The sequence below is a fragment of the Periplaneta americana genome, chromosome 15 (assembly GCF_040183065.1).
Source record: "Periplaneta americana isolate PAMFEO1 chromosome 15, P.americana_PAMFEO1_priV1, whole genome shotgun sequence".
In the NCBI taxonomy this organism is placed as follows: domain Eukaryota; kingdom Metazoa; phylum Arthropoda; class Insecta; order Blattodea; family Blattidae; genus Periplaneta; species Periplaneta americana.
The window spans coordinates 76446515-76458570 of NC_091131.1; the positions used below are offsets into that span (position 1 = coordinate 76446515).

Genomic DNA, 12056 nt, shown 5'->3' on the forward strand with positions numbered 1-12056 from the left:
TATATGCCCTCTTAATGTTTGTTTTTTTTTTTTTTGCCAAATACTTTTCCTTGAACCTATCCGTCTTCAGTTCTTGAGTTTCAATGCGAAATCACTAGTAACAATGTCAGGATGATCAGTGGGTTTTTCATGTGGGAGTAATGCAGTAGCTATTTCGGGTCATTGCGGATTGTATGTGAAAGTTAAGAAAATGTAAGGTTTGTCATGCTTTGAACAAAAGACTTAGCATCTTGGTATAGCTGCTGCATGTTTCGTGAACTACCCTGAAATGTAGAGGGCAGAATCACTTTTTCCCACTAAGAGATCTTGCTGAGGTGATCAAAAGACTACAAAATCTTGTAGGCCTCTTATTTTATCGGTAAGTAATACCTTTTGGTCTTTTCTTATGAATTGTAATTTTTTGCGCTTCTTCCAGACAATACTGATCTATCAAATACTGCTGGATTAATGTGTGTAACCATGAATGTTATTACGTATATTTTTTTAATATAGGCTGTTGTGAGGAATTTATTGCTGAGATGTGGAAAATGAGGCGAATGATATGTCAGAGTTGTAGAATCTTATATGCGTCCTAAATAAAATTGTCCATCGTAAATCGTTAGCAGCTTCAGTGTTTCATTTGTTGCTGGTTGCGGGAAATAAACTTACTCATCACGGTAGCAAGAAGTGAAATGGCATGCTATTTTCCCTACAACAAAATATGCTTGGCAGCGATCACAAATCTAATCAATTAAACCAAAGAAATATGAAATTTATGTTGATGTAATTTAAAGACGCAGCTAAAATAGGAAGCATGACTCAGTTACTACCAAGGAAAGTTGGAGAATCAGATATATAAATATCTATATCACACTGCCATTACATATATGAAAAGGACCCACACCACTTGATTAATAATTGTAAAAGTATTTCATTTTTAATAACAATATTGTTACCTTACGTAACTTTTATGGTTTTCAGTAACATACGTTTATACTGGGTGTTCATTTCAAAGTGTGTCATGACGTCACTGTTGTTGGGTCACCGATTTGAAGCGAGTTTCAGCTTTTATGTCAGAGAAGTTGCCTATTATTTAAGGCGTTCTTCAACCTGAACCTTAGAACGTGTACGGTATAACTTGAACGTCGTAGCAACAGATGGCGATCTGTACGGTCTGTGTGCTACCATAACCTCTTTCGAACTGTGTTTTGCGCCGGCAAGTCGTACGCAGGGTATTTGTTATCATCGGTTGCGTACGGTAACATTCCACACCACAAATCAAATGCTCCGTGTCCATGTTGACCGTCGAAGTTAATATTAACAAATACGTAAGTAATCGTCTTAACTCTCTCCCCATATCCCGACAGTACGTATTTCCAACAGTTCACATTCCTGCCACAACCGGCGTTACCGTACGTATCGGTACGTACTCTTCAGAATGAACGCCGTACTTGCTAGGCAACTTCTCTGCCTCATAGGTTATACACCTCTGCGGAAGTGTAGGAAGATTGAATTCTCTGGGCTCATCGGCTAGCCACATGACGGCATACAGCGAGCCATGACACACTTTGAATTGAACACCCAGTATAGGCCTATAGCCGTTATTCAGTAAATTATAGAAACGAAGGTCTAATATAAAATATTCTTTCTCTGCGTCTACTTACATAAAGCCCCAAAATGTTTCACTTTCATATATCAGTATAGCATTATGTGTTGCATTAACTATAATAATATTTCATTTTAATGGTAATAATGTCATCAAACATTCTTAAGTTTTGTAGTTCTTAATATCCAATACACAGCTGTACTAGGAAAACTACAGACCAGAGAATCAGACCTGTAAATTATTTTTTATACGTTATCAAAAAATTGCACAAATGAAGATCGACATATTGGCATTATGATGGGAAAGAATCTGAGCCATCTGAACTCTATGTCAGCAATCCTATAGGTCATGGCCTTCGTGTAATAGCCTATTGTTTATTGTAGTGTGTGTTTTGTTTCATTCTGAAATGCAACACGGCCGACTTGATGCTCGCTTCGCTTAAGGAAGCGAACATCAAGTGGGCCGTGAATGCAATTAATTAGTTCTCAAAACTGACGAAAGATGGATTTTGGATAAAAGGAAAATGATGTAGGAAAATTGACATTTTACTGAAAACTACTATTTTTCCTAAAAACTTCTGCTTCCAAGCTTCAAAATGAGGGGTCATTTATTAAAATCCGTTCAGCCGTTTTCCCGTAATTTCCATTACCAGTTCATATTATATATATAGATTATAAATTATGCCAATATGTGTTGAAATTTTTCTTGTTCTTATGAAAGAAAGTTAATAATGTATATTTATACATCTGTTCCAACTTGAAAACCTTAAAATCCAGATAAAGAAGTTTGATAACGTAATCAATAGGCTTTTCGTAGACAAATTTTGGTTATTCTCTTTTGTAGTAAATCCAGCGGCTTTCTTATGGATCTAGAAACACTGCTTCAACCGACAATGCCATAACGTAATGCAGATTGCACCAAGGATAAATAAATTAATCTTAAAGTATTAATAGGGAGGTAAGAACAAAGTGTAACAAATCTATTATAATTTTTCGTAATTGATTACATAAAAACGCAATGTGTTTGTATATACAAGGTTTCCGAGAATAAATGGTGGGATTTTACGATTTCACTGTGAAGCATGTATTATGTTTAATGGATTGAAGGTTCTTGTAATTAGTTCAATAACTCAGTTTGCTTTTACGCTATTGTTGCGTATCTTACCATATTCCCGACAGTCCTGTATTCAGAGACATCAGAAGTCCGTTCCACGCCGTTGCATTTACATAGACATGCAACAGAATTTTATATTTCCTCAAATGGAGCAAATGGAAATGGAGTTACAAATCATCTTTCAACAAGACTGAACATCATCCCATTTCGCAAACCATGTCCGAGAAGAGTTAAATCATCGATTTTCAGACCGATAGATTGGTAGAAATGGACCCATTCCATGGCCCGCTAGAAGTTCGGATCTTACTCCATTGGACATCTACCTTTGGGACTGTGTCAAGAATGAGGACTACAGCGAAAGAACTGAGAATCTTGATCATCTAAAAACGAAGAATCAGACAAGTAATCACCAGCATTACTCCAGATGTTCTTGTCAGAATATGGGCTGAAGTTGAATTTCGCTTAGACGTCTGTCGTACTGGTAATGGTAATCATATTGAAATTTACTAACGTTATTTGGAAACTGTTTGAGTTACTGAATTAATTACAAGCACCTTCAATCCATTACACTTAATGCATGCTTCACAGTGAACTCGTAAAACCCCACAAGTCATTCTCGGAAACCCTGTGTTATGTATCAATAAGTGTACTTCATTCATTCAGTCATTCATTCATTCATTCGAACTTGTCTTCTCTTCAGCTTAGGGATGTACGAAACTAATGCGGGATGCCATTACATTAAACATTTCAATAGTTTCAACTTACCAATACGGTCTCTCCGTTGATGTCTTTCTTTTTTGGATGGACTAAGTACAAAATATTCTTCATCAGATCTAAAATTAGGTAGAAGGAGCCGAAGATTACAAATTCTGCTATCAGTCTCATCCAGAAGAACAACTTTCCAATACCGGTATCCATTGTCTTGTTTTATGCACCTGTTAGAAGAAATCGGCCTAAGTTTCATTTCAGACAAAGAGTGAAAAAGCATGGAGAGAAGATTAAGTGATAGCATGTGATGGAATGATAAACTTTTACAACACTAATTATGTCACAGCATCTTCTCAACTGTAAATTTGTCAAAATTTGGATTCTTTTGTTCCGCTCGAAATTAATTTTTAATTAATATTTTATGAATTCAAACGAATTATTATAACATTAAATCTGAAACGTTTAGTCAGCAGTTCGAAGATCAGTTGGAATCTCATAAATTATACTAATAAGTAGAGCTAGGATGTTGGCACCAAAAATGTTAAGTTGTGTGAGCTTAGACCAGGCATGTCAATTGATGCCCACAGGAGCAAACGCGCGCTTTAGAGCCCATGAGTGCCTGAGCGCTTTACAGCGGAAAGGAAAGAGACAGACGAAAGAGGTGGTATATGCCGCTTGGTCGAGCTATATTCAGGGATGGCCAGCACTGATTCAATAGATAAAGGGAAGACAACTTATTAAAACTGTATCCATGTTATTTTTTAGATTTGCCTGAGAAGTATAACTGCATTATAAGAATGTAAGTTTTAATTTTAATGCTCATTTTTCACAAGTTTGATTTTTTTATTCAAAAGAAATATTTTCTCAACTTTTCGTATAGAAAAGTGAAATTTTCAAGTATAGGCCTATTTATTTAGTAGCCTTACAGGTACAATGTTTTCGTAAATCTAATATACGTATTACTGAAGATAGTGTATTGAAAATTTTAAAAATATTCACATGGAAATTGTTTGTAAGCAAATGAATTAACAAAGCAACTACTGTTACATCATAAGCAAAAGATACGTGGCCATGTGTTGTAAAAATGTCAGATCTGTAGCTTCAGCAGATCTCGAAAAAATAATTTAATATTCTGATGATAGGAAGTTGCTCACAAATATCACCTTAAAAGCATAATGCGATAAGAGTTTTGTTATGTAATATTAGTTATACTTTAAACAGATACAGTAACTAGGTAACTTTGCTTTTTACTGTAATATTGGTTTGATTAGTTTATTGATTACTTGTGTAAGGCTAAAGATACCATATCCACACCTGTGGAGTAACTGTCAGCGCGTCTGACCGCGAAACCAGGTGGCCCGGGTTCGAATCCCGGTCGGGGCAAGTTACCTGGTTGAGGTTTTTTCTGGGGTTTTCCCTCAACCCAATACGAGCAAATGCTGGGTAACTTTCGGTGCCGGACCCCGGACTCATTTCACCGGCATTATCACCTTCATTTCATTCAGACGCTAAATAACCTAGATGTTGATAAAGCGTCGTAAAATAACCCAATAAAAAAAATAAAGATACCATCAATATAAATTCCAACTTATCATGTCATACTCAATCTCTTTCTTTGGAATATCACTTTCTTTATGAATGATGTGTTTCATCCACTTAATACAGTATGATATTATACTACTATGGAATTTAAGTGAATATTCCTTCTTAACTCTCTATTATGTTATTAAGATTTAAAATACAAGTGCTATATTAAGAAATCAGTGTTAGTACTTTTGTTTTACAGACAATATAGATAATATTAAACAGAAAGAAGCCATATAAAAATAACGACATAAAATTTCACGTTCCGTTTGAAGTTTGTGCACCACTGTTTTCTTAATCCAACAGGCTGCTTATTCATATACACAACCCTTCCTCTTTCCATACTTAGCGCTTGCTGCCCGCGCACGACTTCAAGGTCAGAAAAATGCGCTTGCTTTGACATCACTGGCTTAGACTATAATATGTCTACCGAGTGAAAAGTAATAGAGCGTCTCTCTGTGACAGTGAAGCAGAACGACTAACATGCACAGCCGGGTGGTAACCAAACATGTGCTCCAATCGTCCACAGCCTTAGAACAAGAAAATAATATAAAAAACTATAGTTTATAATTGTGAAGTTCGTAACTCCGAATCTAAATTAATTTACCAATACATATAAAAATAACATACGAAGTATACAATTATGATTCTAGCCTCATTGTAACAAATAACAACATTTTCATTTTATCAAAAGAAATACTCCTTTTAGGCTGAGGAAGAAAAACAATATTTGTACTCTGAAAATATTCGTTCCACGTCACAAGACGTTACTGGAGCAAATCTAAAATATGATACAGTATTTCTTACTAAAATCAGGTGAACAACTACTTTGCGAATCTAATAGTGTATCTCGTATGTGGGACATAATATTATACACATAATAAAAATGTTTTCAAGAACATTTATCGTTTCTATTATAATGGCTGCTGGGAAGTTCGTATCGTAATTCCGATGTTGAACTTGGACGGTAACGCAACCGAATGCATAGCAGCACGAGACATCAACATTTAACGGATAATAATCCGGAAAAAAGATAAACGTGTTACAAACTCCTGTTTGGATAATTATTTAATAACAGATGAGTTCACTTTTCTTGGAATCATGCATAATATTCACATTACGTAAATAATATAATAATAACAGAATCTCTCACCTTGTTCACAACCTAAAATATTAATATAAATTAACAATATTCTTCAAACTATTCACGACTGTACACAGCTCCACAGAATGCCACTGTGCGTTGTTTGTGAACATACTGTGCATCGTCTGTAGCGAGCGGCAGCAGGGCGAGGCGGGTTGATAGCTATACTCTTCGCTGTACTCAACTGAATCTACTGCTTTGGTACGAACTTCCTAGTTCTGCTAATAAGGCATCACTTATGAGGCAACTAAGACAGGAGATAATGGGACAGGATGGTCAGTTTCTTTTCCCCTTCATTGTATATATCGCTGAATAATACTATTGTTTACTCCAGTGATCGCCAAAAGCTGTGTCGCGACACATGCCCCTGTCTCCACTCAAGCGTAACCATGACATGATACCCCCACCCTCTGTTTACAGCCATCACTTCGATATAAGTAAAGACATTTATCAGCACCAGACGTACACATGTAATGTTACAAATGTGTAGGATAATAATAATAATAATAATAATAATAATAATAATAATAATAATAGTGATTTATTTAACCTGGCAGAGTTAAGGCCATACGGCCTTCTCTAACACTCAACTAGGAGTAAAACTGCGTTACAAAAAACACTACATATTTACAAAGTACACTACAATTTTACACACAAAACTGAATAAGATAATAATAATAATAAAATGTAAACAACGAGTAAATAGAAATCAGACATAATATATAACGTACAGAAAGAAAGGAAGAAGCATAATAAAATGTGAACAGCAGGTCAAAATAAATTAGACATACAAAGTATAAAAAAGTAAGACAATTATTGATGATGATGACGATGATGATGATGATGATAATAATAATAATAATAATAATAATAATAATAATAATAATAATAATAATAATAATAATAATAATAATAATGTTTCGATGTCTTTTCGAAAACAGATAGTAAATAAAAACTTAATTTTAAGGAGCACGGAATGAAAAGTATTTATTTTGTGCAGATGGGAAAAATATGAGATACTTAATATGTTGTGAAATTTTAAATGAAGTATAAAAGAACAATGCACGTTGTCATTATTTTTCTTGTTATGAAGACTACCACGCCCTTACCTGTAACTTGAATAATAAATGAACAATAAAAAGTATCGGCTTCCATGTCTTAATCGGGGTAAAATACATCGAGGTTTTTTTGACGTATGTAGTGTAATTTGAATATTTCATAAATAAATAAACAATAAAAAGTATTGGCTTCTATGTTTTAATTGGCGTAAAATATTTCGACGTTTTTCTTCTACGTATGAGTGTAATTTGAATATTTAATTAATAAATAAACAATAAAAATATCGGCTTCTATGTCTTAATCGGAGTAAAATACTTCAACGTTTTTTTAAGTTTGTAGTGTAATTTACAACTTCGTGACCAGTCTGGTACGTTTTTCTAATTTCAAATGTAATTTCAAATGCTGATGTAAAGTACACGCTTTTTCTATGGAAAATAAGAAAATAAATTTATTTTATTTTATTAATAATACAAAAATAATTAATATGAGGATAAAAAATTAACATGGAAAAATTGTGTATAGTTAATAAGTAGAAGAATATTAGATTTCTTTCGTTTTTTTTGGTCAGAGTCCGTCTCTGCACTGTTATTCACTACATTACCTGAGAAGATACCGACTCCACCCCTCTCCCTGAGATAGTGGTGTGCGGGTTGCATTTTTATTACGTCACAATTTCGTGGTGTTTGGCAATCACTGGTTTACTCTGACTTGAGATGTATATTAAATAAAAAGAGTTAATTAATTCTTTCAATCACCCCAACAAAATAAATTAAATATTAAATAAAATAAACAAACAAAATAAATAAAATAATATATATAAACTATGGAACAATTTGTTCCTCCTCTGAAACATATCGTACTGCCTGGTAACATGTACAAAAATATAGAAATAAAATTTGGAGCACCCTCATTGTGTAAGTTTCGGTTACGACACACTGCGCATGTGCAGTAAACAAAAGTATCTGTATATATGTTACTTTGGGACAGTCGCGCGAAATTGTTGCCTACATACAGGGAGACTCCCATGAAGACTCTCTTCAAATTTTAATTCCGTATCTATATTTAGCAGCCAGAACCTCATTCAGAGTTGGAAATAATGTGTAAATACAAATAGATCATTGGATTGTTATTTGATCGAAGCCAATTCACAAAATTTTGTGAATTGTGCAAGACCACAAACCATTTTAATTACGACATGAAGGCAAATAATAATTTTCTACTAAATGCTCATGTTAGAGATACACTAAAATTATAGCATAACATGAATTTCACACAAACTATTAAAGTCCTGCAGTCTTAGCAATACGTGCAAAATATTATTTGTGTCAATTTTAGACGTTTAAAATTTGAAAGAGAAACAGGTACACTTTGTTACGTTCGAAGAAGAAATAATGTTTTATCACACTAATAAAGACACTGTATAATAAAAAGGAAAGAGTATTTTGATAAACAACAACAAAATAACCATAACCACCACCACCATCATCGTCATCGTCAACACTCACCATTATCAGCAAGACTATCACCGTCAACGATTCGTCAGAACAGAATGAGACACAACTTTGAATATCAGATCATTGAGCCATTGAAAGAAATGAATAAAAAAAAAAACAGATGAACTTACTCGAGAAGGAACGACACCCAACTTATTTGGACCGGAGTCACTCTCGGAATAAGAGGTCAAATGGGCGAATAATAAGTAATTCGCACATAAAACAACACAAGACTGGGCAAAAATCCAGGAAACAGGAAGGATTAATTACTTATCTGCAGACCATGCAAAAACAAGCTCAAGGGCAACTCAGTTACACTGGACTTCGGCTAAGAGCAATTACAGCTTTTATAGAGCATCTCAATATTATTGGTCTTAACTAGGGATATAGGATTAATATTTGTGGATATTGAAAAGGCATATGACAGTTTTCCAAGCGGCTCTGCAACGAGCTTCAATATCAGGAGGATTAATAGATATCCTCCGATTAATTTATTCAGAAAATGCATGCCAAGTCAAAATGTGTCCATTTTTATCTAAGGAATTCTATGCTTCCAAAGGTCTTCTTCGAGGGTGTTATTTATCACCACTACTTTTCAAAATGTACATAGAGCGAGTCGTAATTATGTACTATAAAGTATTGCAGAGTATTCTATACACCAAAACAATCATATTTTGTCATATAAACGTATATACGATATTTACTGGAGTGTTATTAAGATATGACAATATTGTGTTATTTCAAATCTAGTCTACCAATTACCTATGGCTAAAGTCGAAACTAACAGTCGGTGTTGTTTTATGGTTGAAAAGAGATGCGTTCATAGTTGGCCATGTCTTGCAGTTATGGTGATGTTTTCTGATTCATGATGTTGAGTATTGTAACTTAGGTTAGTGTTATTTTTACTTTACTGAATTGTATAACATAACAGTTGGCACTAATACAAAATGGAGGAACCATACACAAACAGTGAAATGACCGATATGATCTTGATTTACGGTAAACAACTTGTGTACAAGTCATGGCCAACTATGAATACATCTCTTTTTAACCACAAAACAACACCGACTGTTAGTTCCGATTTTAGTCACAGGTAATTGGTAAACTAACTTTGAAATAATGCAATGTTGCCATATTTTGATTACAATGCAGTATCGGCTATACGTTTATATAACAAAATATGTTTGTGTATAGAAGTCTGCAATACTTTATAGTACATAATTACAGATGTACGTTTAAGGAACTGGTAACGTCAATGTCATACCATGGGAATGCCTATTGATCAAAAATATTTCCTACCCATAGTTTGTACTCATTAGACAAGGATGTTGAAGATGCTTCTTTTATGGTGAGAAAACTATCTGAGGAATTTAAACACCAGGGATCAAAAATAAATTTGAACGAAACAGAATATCTAACTTCAGGCACAGAGGAACGTTTAATTATATCAAAACAAAGTAGTTAAAAAGGTCAAGAAATTAAAGTACCGGTACTTGAGATCTATTTTGGATAATGATTAATGAACTGGATCTGAAATTGAAAAAAGGATCAGTAAAGCAAAAAGTGTGTTTGATATGCTAAATTCAGTGCTCTGAAACAAAAATATTCCCTACAAGTCAAAAAGACATTAACAAGGAAGGCTCACGGGGTGATAACGGATTTCCAAACGATTGCTTCTTCAATACGTACATCTGAAATAAGAAACCTCCCTATAAATTTCTACATTCGGAAAGACCAAGTTTTCGAGATATGATTTTTTCAAATTCTTCAATCCAGAGCTACAACAGCCAATGCAAACAGTGATGTGTGCTAGACATATCAGGCAATAAATCTCATATAGCTCCATATCATTACTGCAAAAATCTCCTTAGATAATATAAGTTATGAAAATGACATCAGATACATAATATTAATCAATTTTACTACAGAATAGTCTATGAAGAAATAATAAGGAAATGTAAGCATACCTTCGATACCGAATGGCCTGTATTCTATAACATGCCTGTCAAACTCGTGTTCCCAAGGCGCGAACGCATATGGAGGGGCTAGTCTCCTGACTACTTCATGTCCCTTGCATTGACTTAACGTAAGTTAGGGCTGGGCGCGTCAACTTTAACAGAGCTGTTGTACTAGTAACAGTGGCGGCTGGTACTGTGAATATACTTTTCACTCTTATTTTGGTACATACTTATTACTGTAATAACTTTAGCATTATCCTTCTTTCTCATTAGGCCTATTCGTCCGTAAAAATAAATACAGGGTGATTCACGAGGAGTTACCGCCACTTACGGAGTTTATTTTTTAAGAAATTCTGAGCAAAAACTGCCACAAAAACATATGTCCAATTCTCAATATTTTCAGAGTTACACTAATATGAAGTTGTTAAAAATACCTTTTTCATTAGTCTTAAGCATAGATAGGCATCGTGCCTCACTTGAGAATTAGTGCCTCACTGACCTCCACAGAGCTTATCGCTCTGAGTGACATCATCTTCACAGTCCCCGTTCCTCCCTCTCGTAGCTCCTAGGCGTGGGCAGATTCTATATCAGTTTCATAAGAAATATCAGTGGTGGCATAATGGCATCATCAAAGCAGTGTGTACGCGTTAGAAAACGATTATTTCACGAGAAATGGGAGGAAGAGTTTTTTTGCTGTTTAGAAGAGGAGAACATGGGATGTATGTTATGCTCGAAAATCCTATTAGGCATTAATAAATTTAATATACAACGACATTACCCCTTATGTTATAAAGAACATGCTGAATTAGAAGGTAAGACAAATTAAATGCCATTTTTTCATACTATTCCGAAGAAAATTTATGATCTTAACATTTGCACAGTATACTAAATACGACATTACATCTTCAACATGCTGCATTAAAAGGTACGAGGAATTAAATGCTGTTTGTACGTATTATTTCCAAAAGAAATTTATAAAAAAAATGTCAAATGTGGGTAGAAAACGAAATATGATTTTCTCAAATTATTTTAGGTCGAGAACGTGCAAATCTATTAAGTAATCTTGATAAACGCCAGAATATTCAAGAAAATAAATGTAGACAACGTGATGGAATATTATTGGCTAGTTACGCAATTTCTCGCCTATGATTTAAATCAATTCAATGATGGAGAAATAGTAAAGAGGTTTATGAATAAAGGTGCCGAATTAATTTGCCAAATTGAATAAAAGTTTTCGAGTCTCTCACGTTAACCAAACGATTTCCTAATAATTCGCCACTGACCGCCTTAGCGATTACGATAAGGTGACGCAGGTCACAGCAGTTTATATTTCCCATCCTACTCTGCGGTCTCCTCTCTAGTGAACAAACTATTTCAAATCGAGTGCCTCACGTAACCGAATTGTGCCCATG

At 34.3% G+C, this 12056-nt stretch overlaps 1 protein-coding gene across 1 annotated transcript in view; it reads right to left on the reverse strand.

The window, feature by feature from the left end:
* The window catches only part of LOC138715140 (short-chain dehydrogenase/reductase family 16C member 6-like), a 94665-nt gene that overhangs the window by 81254 nt on the left and 1355 nt on the right, over window positions 1–12056 (reverse strand). Inside the window, exon 2 of the mRNA XM_069847688.1 lies at window positions 3464–3633. Coding sequence (XP_069703789.1) covers window positions 3464–3616 — 153 coding nt within the window. The 5' untranslated portion in view covers window positions 3617–3633. The remainder of the gene's footprint in view (window positions 1–3463; window positions 3634–12056) is intronic.